The sequence below is a fragment of the Marmota monax genome, unplaced genomic scaffold (genome assembly GCF_021218885.2).
Source record: "Marmota monax isolate L192 unplaced genomic scaffold, Marmota_monax_Labrador192_F-V1.1 WCK01_AAM20220418_F8-fsc00195, whole genome shotgun sequence".
NCBI lineage: Eukaryota > Metazoa > Chordata > Mammalia > Rodentia > Sciuridae > Marmota > Marmota monax.
Window position 1 is genome coordinate 2,803,489 of NW_026691979.1, and position 14,982 is coordinate 2,818,470.

Consider the following 14,982-nt stretch of genomic DNA (forward strand, 5'->3'; position numbering starts at 1 on the left):
AAAGTGAGTAGATGAGAAGAAGTCAGAAATTGGCATGTCAGAACTTTAAAGAAGAAAGGGATTTAGGCAGTGGTTGTAAAAGGGTTCCTGACAGAAGAGCAGGCCTGAAGACTTAGTGCTTTTTCTTCTAAATGACCAATTAGAATAAACAGAACTAAGTGAGTAAGGGAGAGAGTAGCATTTTTATAACATTTTAAGGACTTAGAATTGTGTCATACACACAGTGAAGATCCAATGTATGATTTTGAGCAGGGCAATTTTGCAGAAAAAAAAAAGAGTTTTATTTCTCCCTTTCCAATCTATATACCTTTTATTTATTTTTCTTGTCTTATTATATTAGCTAGATTTTCTAGTATGGTGTTGAAAAACAATGGTGAGAGGGAACATTCTAGTTCCTGATTCTAGTTCTTAGTGGAGAACCTGCTAGTCTTTTATTACTAGCTGTAGAGTTTTTATAGATGTTCTTTATCCAGTGGAAGAAGTCACCTTCTATTTGTTGTTAGCTGAGTTTCAGGGGTTTTTTTTGTTTGTTTTTTTGTTTTGCAATCATGAACAGACGTTACACTTTATCAAAAGTTTTCTCTGTACCTGTTGTTAAGATTGTATGATTTTTCTTCTGTGCCTTGTTGCTGTGATGGATTACCGTGGATTTTTAAATGGCAGTGGAATTTTTAAAAGATCTTTTTGGCTGCAGTGAGAAAAGAAGATGATGGGGTGGGAATGAGAAAAGAAGAGTGGGACCTGGGAGATCAATTTTTAAATGCCTAAAGAAATCTCAGTGAGAGATGATGAAAACACAAATTTGGCAGGGGAAGTAAGGAATGTTACAAGGATGTTTGAGATTTTTCTGGATGGGTCATGTGGGAAGAGAGGAGGAAGTGAGGAAGCAATGATGTCTCCAGAAGCTGATGTGGCAGCTGGGCTTATGGTGCTTCTGCGAACAGTGTTATAGGAGGACCAATAAGTTTGTGCTAGAGTTGGTGACATGTAAGTCCTTGGGGACTGTAGCTGAAGTAGGTACAGTGACTGACGGGATGGAGGGAAAAGATGGGTTGGGCCACGAAGTCAACTGAAGATGTCAAAATGGACACTGACTCTGTAGTCAAGTCTTTCAAGAATAGGGTATGGTTGAAGAAGCAGTGCTGGAGGAAAATACTTGGTTCCTGGGAAGATTTTGCTGAAACATAGGAAGGTCCAGAATAGGCCTGAATGCTGGTGAGAATGATTGAGATGAAGAACAAGAAGTTTGAGGGTAACCTAAGGAAGGGCATTATCCCAGCACTTATTCCCTCTCTCCTACAGGACTTATTTTCCAATATCAATTTGAGCAGGCCAAATTGGCACACAAACTTTGTGTTAAAAACCCCTCTAGCCACCAGCCACTTTCCTGGCCCTACTAGAGGGTAGCCTAGGTCCAGCTTCTTCAGGGTTTCCCCTACAATTCTCTTTGTGCATATCCATCAAGTTTTTGCCTCTACCATTCCAATAAATCACTGTGATCAAAGTCATCAATGGCTTGCCCTTGACAAATCCAACTGTACGTGGCCAGTCCTCATCTTGACCTATCAGCATCATTTGGGAAGAAGGATCTCTTTGACTCGGCTTAGTGATACTCCCTGTTCTTCCCTCTCTTCTGGCCACACCCCCTCTCTTGGGCTGCAGCTAGGACCTCCTCATCTCCCCACTTTCCAAAGGTTTGAGGCCCTAAGGGCTGTCCTTGGAAGACATGTCGGCCTGGGGGGTCTTCCTGGGGCATGTCCTTCCTGATCACTAGGGTGTATGCATCCTGTGAGCATCTGGAATGTCACCTGTCTGAAGCTGCACACCATCACCCAAAAAAGATCCCCCAAGGGTTTCACCTCATCTGGGCAACTCCAACTTTACAGCTTCCAGAAGAAAATCTCGGGTCCATTCTAGACTTCCCTTTTTCCAAAAGTCACAGCCCCTCGGATCAGCCAGTAAACTTCCTTTACTCTGCCTTCGCACACATCCACACTATACCTCTTGCCACAACCTCCAGGCACAACACAGATGCGAGCCGATGACATCTTTCTTACTGCCTTTAACTCGAAGTAGTCTCCCAATCCCCTCAGGGAAGTCGGCTTCCAGCCGGCGGCTAACCACCTCTGGAAGGCACAGCGGAACTCTCCACTGCGCCGCCGACCGACCGCCGCTGGCCTCCGCGGCCCGCAGAGCCCAAGGCTACCTCGCGCCCCAGGACCTTCCGCGGCTCCCGGACGGCGGGAGCCCGGAGCTCGGCGGCGCCTCTCCCGCGCGCGTGCTCTCGCCGTCCCTAACAGGGCGCCTCCCTGCCGGCCCTGCCTCCCCGGGGCGCTCGGGACGGGGCCGCCCCAGGTCCGTGCGCCCAGCAAGCACCACGTGCGGACCGCACACTCGCGAATCCGCGGAGGCGCAGGTCGGCCGAGAACCGGGGTCCCGCGCAGCCACCGGACCGGGATGGGCCGGCGACGCACAGAGGCAGAGCGACCGGGACCCGGCTCCCCCAGGCCTCGGGATTCCGCCTCGCCAGCCAGGATCTCCTCCCCGGCGCTCGCGCCCGGACCTGCGCCCCAGCGCCAGCCTCCCGCGGGCGCGCCCCCTCCCAGGTCCGAGGCCGCCCCTTCGGCGCCCTCCGCGCAGACTCCGTGGCGAGGCGGTCGGGGGCGAGGCCCGAGGCTCGGACACGCCCTGAACCTTGGAACCAGCCGATCCGAGGAAGGAACGAGAATGACTGACGTACCCGGCAGGCATCCCGGGCCCGGATTGGACGGTCCGCATGTGGGCGGGCCTAGCGGGCTCACTCCGGAAGCGCCGCCGCGCGTCGGGACCCCTGGCTGGGCCGCCGGGTAGCTGCCGGCTCAGCCATGTCGGTGAGCCGGAGGCACGGTAGGCGGGCCGAGGGGGACGGGTCGTGAGGGGAAGGGCCTCCGAGAGTGGAAGGGCTCCTGAGGGAAGGGGCCCCTGAGGGGAAGGGCTCCGCGAGGGGGAGGGGGTGTGAGGAGGGGCTGACGAGGGGGAGGGGACGTGGGGGAGAGCGTGCCAGGGCTAGGGAGCGTGGGAAAGGGGGCCGCGGAGGGGTGAAGACTTTGAGATGGAATCGTTTGTCACCCAGTGCGGGAGTGGGTGGGTGCTGCTCCTTCCCAGTGCCCGCCGAGTCTCAGTGTCCCGCCGCCTGGTGACGCGGCTGGCAGGGCGCTGTTTGCAGTCGGGGGCGAGGCCCCAGGCTCGGACAGGATCTTCTCCAAGGCTCTGGGAAGAGAGATGGGTTGTGAGGAACTTCTCCTTTGAGTTGAACCCCGCCCGGTTTTGCCTTTGAAATGAAAAGCCCGTGTAGTGAACAGGTATTTGCTTGCCAAGGGAGCAGACTAACTGGAACCCAGAATATGGAGAATAGTCCATCCATCTGTGTTGCTGTTCTTGGAAACTTGCTAGGGCTTCCCCTTCTCTTGGGTCCCAGTGAGTTCTGACTTTCACCTTCTCTGCTGGCTGCAAAAACCCAGAATATCTCACATATTAAGAACGACTTAACAGTCTCTGAACAATCAGATGTTTAGGCTCCAAAGGGGACATTAACATACTTTAATGAGCAAACTATTTTTATAACTCTCCACTGGAAGAGGTTGGACTGTTGTGCTCTGTTGGTTAAATGTTAAAGGTTTGCAGAACAGACCTGAAAGCTGTCTCCTGCCTTCTGGGTTGATTCCACACCCACTCTTCCTGCATTCCTGCTTATGTTTGTGACATTCCAAATGTAAAATTAAATGCTCTTTCCTACACATGAAATTATTATATCATTTGTAGTATACTTAGTCAAACTTAAAAACCTTTCTCATATCCCTAAATTAAAATGAGTTAGATGGTTTAATCAGTTCTTAAATCTTTTCTCTTGAAATAGTCTTCTTTTGTAGTAAATAAGTGACACAGGTAAATCATGTTATTTAAGAGCACCATGATTTGGAAAGATGGATTAATAAATCCTGAAATTAGAAAACGAAAGTGAAAAACTTTAGTTTTCTGCATCTCAACAAGGTCACCTGAGGAGCCCATCTGCTGGGAAACACTTCTGGGAGTTCTGAGTTGGAGTAAAAATTCTATGCACTTATAATTTGTTGAAGCCTGAAACCAGAGCTGATCTCTCCAGCAATTTTCCCCTCTTGTGTGGCCTGTGATGACTATTAGGAGTAGCAAAGTGTATGACCGATGGAGGAAATTGGACTGGATGTGGATTTTCAGGACATCTCCTCTCACTGTCCAGCTGTTCCTCAAGAACCTTGGGTCCCAGAAGATGGGAGAGGTGACAGGGCTTTGTATGTTTATGGGGGAAATGAGCAAGGATACTGCGCAGCCCAAGTGGGCTTCCTTGAATAGGAGGTAGCACAACTGAGCGAGTGTTTATTCAGCCAGCCAGTGTCTGCTGAGTGAATCAGTTGCTCCAGACACAAGGCTACAGAGGGACCAAACAAACAAATCCCATTCCTCTTCCTGCTGAGACTCCGGTGCAGTATAAAGCTGTGCCCTGATTTATGGTGGGGGTCTGAGGGAGCCAGACTGTTCTCTCACTGGGCCTTGGGATGGACCAGAAAGCTTGAAATGGGCGGCCTCTATCTCCAGCCAGGTGCCAGGTTGTCATGGTCTGACTAGGGGAACAGAGAGTCTGAAGCAATGATTCTAAGGTTTTGTTTGTTCGTGTGTTTTGTTTTCCCAAAAGTTGATTGCTTTGGCTAATGGAAAAATCTCTCCTGTTACAATTAGAGCAAAATTCTGCAGGATTAATGGGAAGGATGTTTGAAAAGGTTTTAGATGTAAGTCTATTTTATGCTAGAAAATGTCTGAACAGTGATGAAGGGATGTTTCTTGAGGCTCTGAGAGTTGCCAGGCAGTTTTAACAATGAATGAACCTCCTTAATTGAGGAGAAAAGTACCATGTCTGAGGTGTGGTTGAAGTGACTACCATTCTTTTTGGGGAGATTGGGTGAGTGTTCAGTGTACAACTAAATGCTAACTCTGGAAAGTCCATGGCAGAATTTTAGACTCACAGTGGAAGGGAAGCTTTGGTGACTGCAGCTCCCCCAAGGGCCATGTGCTCTTCAAAGAAGGGTCCCAGCTACAGTCATCTTTGGGTCCTGCCTCAACAGGAGTAAAGTAGGAATGAATGACTTGTGTGGATTGTCTGTCCAGTTGAGCATTCCTACCACTTCCTTACCAGGTGACTCCCCAGTGCCTCTCTGGGCACCTTTAGCTCCTGGGAGTGGAATATGTCATGAAGTAACTTGTAGACAACCTACCTGTTTACTTCTTTGTCCTTGATGGCAGGGTGCAAGTGACACTGTTGAGGTACAGCTTTTGCTCTGTCAAGTCAGTGGCTTCTGTGTAGTTAGATACTCATTTACCTGCAGAAAAAGCTCAGCAGTGTTTGTTACTATGATATTTTCTGCTTGGTATGATGTATTACCTTCACACTGGAACAGGAATTGTTTTCCCTTCCAGAGATCTTTAAGGATGGAAAACATGTTTGGGAAAGGTTGAAGGTAGGAAGGAACAGAGGGAAAGGTAAGGAAATAGACCGAGGGAGAGGAAGGAGGAAAATGCCAGCTTTATGCAACCAGGGAGTTTAAAAAATGCTGGCAAAATGATATGCTATGTTGGATCCTAGTTGCAGAGACAGTTTGGTCAGTAGTGATAGACAATGTGGTTCTGAGTAGAACAGGGCAAGTGCTGAGTCCCTGAAAGATAATCCTAAAAGTGGGAACGATAAATGTGGGAAGGGGCTTGGGCAGCTATGGGAAGGCCAGCTAGTGTATGGTGAGGTGTTCAAGTGGAAATGGTGACAATTGGAGGAAGGAATGGGAGAGATGGATGTAGAAATATTTCCCTGGAAAAGCTGGTCATGGTGATGAGAAGCTGCTAAGACTTGCAGCAGATGCTCAGGGGCCGTGGCAGACAGCTTCTAGATAGAGCAAGAGTCAAAGCTGGGTGTGGGTAGAGACTATAGAAGGAGAAGAAGCCTGGGAAAAGTGGGGTGCAGTGCCATGGACTCCTTCTCTAGTGACCCATTGCTCAGGAACTCAAGGCCATGCTTATAATGGGAAATGGGCCCCGAGTTCAATCCCACTTGATCCAATACCTTGGAGCTAATTCCCTGTAATTATTGGGCACCTCATCTGTAAAACAGTCACAGTGGTGAGTTGTGAGGATTCAGTCAAGTAATGTACATTGGAGGCAGCCAGCTGGTTACTGTCACTGTTTCTGTTTCCTAAGGCCTGGGAGGAGACAAGAAAGCACTGGGGTCTACTTTGCCTATAAGGAAAGAGCAGTGCAGATAATGTATCAAGCAGGTGAAGCCTGTGTTACCTTGTTTAAGGTGAGAGAGATGCTTGTGTGTTTGAGAGACAAGAGAGTCAGTGCCCAGAAAATACAAGGTCCTGCGTCGAAGACCCAGGAGTGTGATTCCATAAAACATGATGGTTTGAGGCTGCACATGGTAGGTGACTGCAGCTCTGTCTGCCTCTGGAAAAGATGGCAAGGCAGAGTAGGTGCGGAAGTGACAGCTGTTTCTGAGTATTTGTCTTCTTCCACTATAGCTTTCCTGTCATTGAGCCACAGAACCTGTGAGAATGAGGTGGGTCTTGTTGGTATAGAACACCCTGTCTGTTACACGTTCTTTGCTTAGAAGTTAGGATCTGTGTAATAGAAAAGCCAATGTTAATGAAACTGGAATAAAAATTATAATTTACCCCTGTCTTTGGATTATAATAAAGACAACTTTCTAAATTACCTTCTGACTGGCATTTTTTAGCCTAACCGGTTATGGTGAGAAAACAGCCATTACAGCTAAGTGGTTTGCCTCAGGGTCCCATTTTGGTCTGTAGCAGTACCCACATCCAAATAGTGCTGCTTGCTCCTTTGTCAGGGCATTTTACCAATCCATAATGAAAACAGTTGCAGCCTCACACAAATTTAAAATGATTATGAACAGTTGATAAGACAGTAAAAGTTACTGAAAAACTATAAGGAAAAGTTTGGGGCAAAATTTGCTTGGAATTGTTTTTTCTTTTATAAGTACTATGGTTTTAGTAGAAAACAAATACCTAGTGTATTTCTACTTGAGGATACCATGTCAGATTGATAAGATAATCTATGGGAAGGCAGGCATGTATTTAATCAGCATTTAAATAGCATTTTTACTGCAAAGAGAGAATTCAAAGTATTAGATTTCCAAGAAATGCAATGACCCTAGGAAAATTTAAAGTGGCTTCTTAAACAAGATACCTGTCAGGACAAAAAAGGGAATGACTCAACCTGGCATTTACTGAGATGAGATTTTTTTTCATAGTTTAAACTGATAAAAATAATTTTGTTTGTTTTTTGTTTTATGGTTTTAGTAGTTATGTTTGGGGAGATTTCTTTAATACAACAGGGTAAGGTGAGGAGGGAATAACATCAAACTGGCCACATTGAAAATTCCTATTAATGGTCATTCTTGGTCTTATATTCAGTAGCAAGGTTTCATTTAAATATGATTTTTAAAAGCCTGTTCGCTCTTGTTCCAAAATCTAATTAAAATCTGTTAAGTGAAAACTCTTGAAAAGTTATGTCACAAACCTATTTGTTCTGTATGTTTTTCTTTCAAAATGAAATACAAAAAAAGGAACATTTTATTTATTTTTGGCAGTACTGGGGATTGAACCCAGGAGTACTCTACCTCTGAGCTACATCCCTAACCCTTTTTATTTTATTTTTTATTTTGACACAGTCTCTCTAAGTTGCCCAGGCTGGCCTCAAACCTACAGTCTTCCTCCCTCAGCCTCCCAAGTAAAAGTCACATTTTAAGTTAACAGGTTGTATTTATATATCTTTTATTTTAATGTGATTTTTGTAAGTATGTCCAATCAATTGTATAATTTCCCATGAACATTCACTTTTTTTTTTTTTTTTGGCACCGGGGATTGAACCCAGGGGCACTCAACCACTGAGCTATTTTGTATTATATTTAGAGACAGCATCTCAGTTGCTTAGCACGTTACTTTTGCTGAGGCTGGCTTTGAACTGAGATCCTTCTGCTTCAGCCTTCTGAGCCACTGGGATTACAGGTGTGTGCCACTGTACCTGAAGAACATTCACTTTTTGAAAGTGTTTTTTTCTTTTAACTGATTTCTTTCCTCATATCCCCAAATTGGCTGTACGTGTTTCTTTTTTTTTTTTTTTTCCCATGAAAGTCTTACTTTTCCACTAGTTTATAGGAATGATAAATGAACATCATTCCTAATGTCTTCCACCAAAGAATGTTCTAGATGTACAGTGTATATTCAGTAAAATGAAATGTGTAAACATTACTATTTTTAACTAAAGTGTATTATGTTCATAGATAACAAGGAGAAAATATGTTACTTTTCCAATCTAAAATTTCTTAAAAATATTTTTCAAATTTTATTATTTTTTTATGTGGTGCTGAAGACCGAACCCAGTGCCTCACATGTACTAGGCAAGTGCTCTTCCACTGATCCACAACCCCAACCCCTAAAATGTTTTTAAGAAAATAAAAATATTCATGACGTTAATGGGTGGTAGCATTGGTGGTCTCAAAGATCATGGTTGCTTTAAATATTTTTCATTTTACTTTCCTTTTTTCAGAAAGGAATATTATTAAAAAAAAAAGTTTCTGTTTCTGTTTTTTTTCCCATGAGAGCCTGTCAAATGGAATGTACACCCATTTTCCCATGATCAATGAAATTCTGTCGTTTGTACAACATGGAAATCAAGGACATTATGTGAAGTGAATAAGACATGTACAGAAAAGCAAATACTACATATTCTCACTCATTTGTGAAATCTCAAAGAATTGATCTCAGAGAAGAGTGGTTGTTGGAGACCAGGGAAAAGGAAATAGAAGGAGGCTGCATAATGGGTACCAAAATGTAATTAGGTTCTAGTGTTCTAACTGCAGCACAGTTGGATGACTGTAGTTAGCAACAGCTCTATACTTCACAAGAAACCAGAGGACCAGAGCTTGAAGGCTCCAAACACAGAGTAATGACATGAAGATGGAGACTTTAATTACCTGATTTCATCATTATATATTATGTACATGTATTAAATTATTACACTGTACCCCATAAATATACAAATATTATGTATCCGTTAAAAAGAAAAAATACCTGGAATAAGAAGAATTCCAGAACCAATGTGACACTTTATCATTGAATTTTTTGCCCTATGTCTTGGAAAAGCTTTTTAGACAAAATAGAAAAAAATAATTCTTTGAAATGCTGCCATTAACACGTTACTTTGTTAGAATGGAACAAAATTTTTTTGGTACCCAATTGTTAGATTTTAAACCAAGTATCTGCCTTGAAGAAGAGTGTAGAAATAAACAGTTTTACCACTAGCAACCAAACTTCCATTTCTTTCTGAGGCACATATATTCACAGTTTTTCCTAAGTGTCCAATTTCCCAAGAATGCTTTACTGTAAGATTTTTATTTGGCTTCTGTCTTTAAATTGAAATAGCAAGTGTAGGCAGCAGTCCTTTCTGAAAATTTTAATAAATTAACTCAGTTCCCTTTTGGAAAGAAAACTTAATTTCTCTGGTATTGCAACATATTAATTTTAACTTGGATGTTTTTCTTCACATCTACCTTTTATTGTGCCCATCATTTCTCAATTCTGATTGCCTGTTCTGCTTGGTAATTATATTTATTTTCCTTCAGGCTATTTTTTTTTCCTATTGACATTAAACACCCATTCCCTGCTTTTTTGTCTTCTGGTGATTGCTTTTTGACAGACACTATAGAGTTTCAAGTTTAAACTTGCTTCCACTGCTGGAAGAAGAGCATATTGATGAGGTGTGAGAAAAAGGAGAAGGGGACTGTTCTCAGGTTTCTGGCCTGGTAGAGGTGGTGGAGTGCTGGTTATGACCACTAGGCAGTTTTTATTTGGTCCGCATGATAGCATGTAGCTCAAATCCTTTGGGTCCTGCAGCAAAAGCTTGCCTCCCAGAACCTGATCTCCCAGCTCTGTTTTTAAGAAATTTTTTTGTTTAAAACACACACGCACACACACCACACACACCACACACACACACACGAAAACAGCAACAACAACAACAACAACAAAAAGAAACAATAACACATCAGGTCAAAAGGAACATTTCAAAAAGCCAAAAATGACAACTACTTTAACTAAAATACTACAGACTTGCATACAGTGTCCCAGTATCTGAAATAAAAAATGTTTTGCTTTTAATATTGATCAAAAAGTGAATTGGCCAGTTGAAGATCTTTTGTTTGCTAAAGAAGTTCATATTTATAGGAAACAGTTGAGCAGTTTTCAGGTTATTTATTCATAACTGGAGGTTGGAAGGACACAGTGAGAGTTAGTTGGCTATATAGTGTTTTTGGCTTAAAATAGCTGATTGTTTCTTTTAAATTAATGACATGAACACTGTTAGTGACAAAACAGCAATCCTTTTATTCTTATGATGCATAGATGTTGTTTGCCTGGATCAAGGTGCTGTGGTTGCATCCTCTCTTATGAATATACAGGGATTATGTACTCTCTACTGTTAACTATTACAGAAGGGAGAATTAAGGGTGGAGAATCAAATGCTTTTCCCCCAAACCAGAAGACAGGTTTTCAGATATTAGATTCAAGTGCTACTGTATCCCACAAAATCTTATTCCCAGTCTTAATATCTACAATGTTATCTCAGATGCTGAGATTAATGAAATTCATGAATGAATCTGCCAGCAATATTAGTAGAAAGTAATTCATGAGATTTTAATTTTAAACTTTGCTTTTCTAAGTAATTTAAAAAATTAAAATCATTATTTTCAGAAATACTTTTTGCTCTATGGCAAATGAAAGCATTTAGATGTATTTGTCAGCCAATTTATTTTTAGATTTTGTAATTAGGTTAAAATTTATAAAAATTCTCATTAAAGACAAAAGCCCCACATTAATAACAAGATATCCATTTGACATCTGCTTGAGATCACATTTGTTTGTGCTGTTTACAGTACATTTTAGGAGTGATGCATGGATCAGATGACATCTGCCAGTATTGAATCTGAAAGTCATGCTTTCACTCCTGCTGAAAAGGAATTGTTTATTAAATGCTCATTTTTTTTTTTGTAATAACATTTATAACAAATAGGATGAACAGGGATGAACTTCACAAATTCATTGCACTCATGGAACAGGTCTGTGCTACAGGGAAGTGGCTGGATGCCAGAGAGGTCCTCATGTGTGGCCTACAAGGAAAAGATGGTTTGTGCTTATGAGGTTGTAAAACACTGTGTAAGGTGGAAATCACTTCGTCCACTTGTGTTTACAAGTCACTTAAACCCAATTTAGCATGGGATAAGGAAAGATTTTTTTTTTAAATATTTATTCTTAAGTTTTAGGTAGACACATATCTTTATTTTACATTTATGTGGTGCTGAGGATCGAACCCAGTGCTCGCGCATGCTAGGCGAGCACTCTACCACTGAGCCACAACTCCAGCCCCAGGGAAAGATTTTTTTGACACTGCTCAATTTTAATTTAAAAAGGAAAATTGTCCTTCCTGTTTGATCAAATGTAAGCTATAGAGGACATCTTGATCCTTATGAATTAACACATTTGAAGTTATATGGCATTCTTCCCCACCCTCAACAAAAAGTGGAATTTAAACTTCAAAGGCTAAAACTTTCATGCTTAAACTGTGTTTATATTTATTTAAAAACTTTTAAGTTGCTACATACTCTTTATGATTACCTATTTCATTCTGTCAGTTTTGTTATAGAGGGATGTTATGTGGATATGTGTCTTTTAGGCACTTCCGCATTTTTACTTTTGATTACACGTATGCTGTCTCTCTTTATTACTCAGATTTTTTTTTGAAAGAGAACTTTTTAATATTTATTTTTCAGTGGACACAACATCTTTATTTTTTACTTTTTTATGTGGTGCTGAGGATCGAACCCAGCGCCCCGCGCATGTCAGGCGGGTGTGTTACCACTTGAGCCACATCCCCAGCCCCTATTACTCAGATTTTTTATTTGTCTTTAAGGATGGCCAAGACATTTCTCAGACTCCAGTGGCTTATTTATGCAAAATAATTGGTGATTTTCTTTTTTTTTTTTTTTTTTTTTTGAGACAGGGTCTAAGTTGCTGAGGCCGACTTTGATTTGTGATCCTTCTGCCTCAGCCTCCTAAGCCTTTGGGATTACTGGCATGTGCCACCATGCCCAGCTACTTGGTGATTTTTAAGCAAAGGCCAGGCATGATTAGATTTGTGATTAAAAGGATGGAAGTAATAGCAATCAGCATCTGAAAACCCCAGGCCTGCTGGCTAAATACCCTGCTCCTTGTAGAAGGGGCTGGTTCCAGATGTGGAGTAGAGAAAATGTAGGATGAGCTGATGCATCTTGTGGGGCCAGAGAGTCTGTTTGCAGGAGAGCATGGGCCTGCCAGAGGGCACTGGATCCACACTGAAGAACTGGTAGTCAGCAGTGGGATGATTTGAGCAACAAAATATGCAATAATGATATAGGATTTTAACTCTCAGAATAACTGAAACATTCAAGCATCCAGAAGTGAATAAGTAATAAAAAGTAATAATCCAATAAACAAATGAAGAAGTGGCACAGCTTCCCTACAGGAGAGATCAATGTGATACAGAAGGAATAAGGGAAACAGAAAACCACCATTGAAATGCCACAGCCATGTGTGCTGCAGACAGGACCCACATGTGATGCTAATTTAGTGGATAAAATTAAGAAAAGGATGTTGCCTGTTTTAGTCAGCTTTTTTGCTGCTGTGACCAAAAGACCTGATAAGAACAATTTTAAGGAAGAAAAGTTTATTTGAGGGCTCACAGTTTCAGAAGTCTTAGTCCATAGATGGCTGACTCCCTTGCCTCAGGCTGGAGGTGAGGCAGAACATCATGGCGCAAGAGTTTGGTAGAGGAAAGCAGCTCAAGACATCACATGAGGAAATGGAAAGTTCTCACCATATTGAAATGTAAACCCCAAAGGCTCACCCCCAATGGTCCCTTCCTCTAGCTACACCCTACCTGCCTACACTTACCATTCAGTTAATCCCAGCAGTGGATTGACACTGATTAGGTTAAGGTTTATAACCCAATCATTTCACTTCTAAGCTTTTAATATTGTCTCATAGATGAGTTTTGGGAAACACCTCACATCTGAACCATAGTATAGTCTCAAAGTATCTGCACCAAATGTTTGTTTATTATAAATGGAAAAAATAGTAACTTTGCAAGAAGAAATCTAACAGATATCCCTGCACCTGGTTTTGGTCAAGCTTAACGGAAGCAGAGATAGGACAGGGCAATATCTGAAACCATCCATTGAAAAAAACCCCCCGGGGCCTGGGGTTGTGTCTCAGTAGTAGAGTGCTTACTTAGCACATGTGAAGCACTGGGTTTGATTCTCAGCAACACATAAAAATAAAGGTATTGGGTCCATCTACAATTAAAAATTAGAGACAAACACTGTGTGATGATGTTGCCTAAATAACCTCAATCTAATCATGAGAAGACATCACATAAACCCAGATTAGGAAGATCCTACAAAATAACTGATGGAATTCTTCATAAGTATTAAAGTCATGAAGAGCAAGGAGACTGGGGGGAACTAATGCCCTTGATGGAAGTAAGGAGACCTGAGGACTAGGTGAGGTGTGGGGTCCAGAACAGGCCAGACCTAATCTTGACCTTGAGGAATGAACCACCTGTCCTGAACCTCTAGACAGATACAGTCACCCACAGCAATCATGCAGGTGAAAACAGCAGACACTGTAAGGGTCCGGCGAACGTCAGAGGAAGAGACCACCAAGAGACCGGCTCATGCAACAGCAAAAGGGGTTTATTGAGGATCCAATCCAGTGTGCTGGGGCTCCGTGCTCACTCAACAAGGGAGAGCAGCTCAGAGCCCCGAGCAGGGCTTGAACAGTGTTTAAGTACACTTTTTGGGGAGGGCGGGGGCTTTGCATACATCACAGTCTCCTTTAACAAATCATCATACACCGCGGGAAAATCAAACAACAATTCTTAAACACAATTAGTACATTCATTGGTGGGATCAGGTTGGGCGGGAGTGATAGGTCACTCCTAAGGTGGGGGAATACATTCAAACTGATTGGTTTGGGCCCTGAATGCCTATGTGCCAGGCTGCACAGGGTCCTAGTTATTAAACAACCAGATGGTCAGGGGGAATATTTACTGGGCAGTTCCGGGTATTGTCCTAACAGCTACAGGAATTTCAGGTTTTGGGTGTAGCATAGGAACTTAACAATACCTGGTTCTTTACTTTTTAACTCAGGCCTTGCAGCTTAGAAACTTTATAATGCCCGGTCTTTTACACTTTAACTTCTACACTTTAACTTCAATTTCTTTTGCCCTTACAACACCAAATAAGTTGAGATTCCAAAGGCCATGGATTCCATGATCTTTGCAAGCTAGCAAATTTATGCTTGACTTTTAGGTTCTGTAGGACATATAGTTGAGATTAGAATGCATCTGAGAGAATTGCCTGCATTACAGAAGGCAGTGATTGTGATTTCCCATAGTGGTATTTCCTATTGATTATACTTGGCAAATTCTCACCAACCGTCAATCTGTGAATATAGACTGATTTTAAGATTATCATGACTTGTACTTTTCTTTTAAATTTTTTAAGAAATAAAATACTTGGGAATCAACAAAAGAGATGAAAGATCTATATAATGAAAATTACAGAACCATAAAGAAAGAAGTCAAAGAAGACCTTAGAAGATGGAAAGATCTACCTTGCTCTTGGATGGGCAGAATTAATATTGTCAAAATGACCACACTACCAAAAGCACTATGCAGATTTAATGCAATTCCAATCAAAATTCCAATGGCATTCCTCATATAAATAGAAAAAGCAATCATGAAATTCATCTGGAAAAATAAGAGACCCAGAAGAGCTAAAGCAATCCTTAGCAGGAAGAGTGAAGC

General features: G+C 42.2%; 1 protein-coding gene across 4 annotated transcripts in view; it reads left to right on the plus strand.

Annotated features, from left to right (window-relative positions):
- The first annotated feature begins 2,753 nt into the window (after positions 1-2,753).
- The window catches only part of Erich1 (glutamate rich 1), a 78,570-nt gene continuing 66,341 nt past the window's right edge, over positions 2,754-14,982 (plus strand). For 3 of the 4 annotated variants that reach the window (XM_058580272.1, XM_058580283.1, XM_058580295.1), the window contains exon 1: positions 2,754-2,870. In XM_058580272.1, coding sequence (XP_058436255.1) covers positions 2,777-2,870 — 94 coding nt within the window. In that variant the 5' untranslated portion in view covers positions 2,754-2,776. Of the gene's footprint in view, positions 2,887-14,982 lie in introns of all 4 variants that reach the window. The other variant, XM_046446615.2, reaches the window with a different exon arrangement.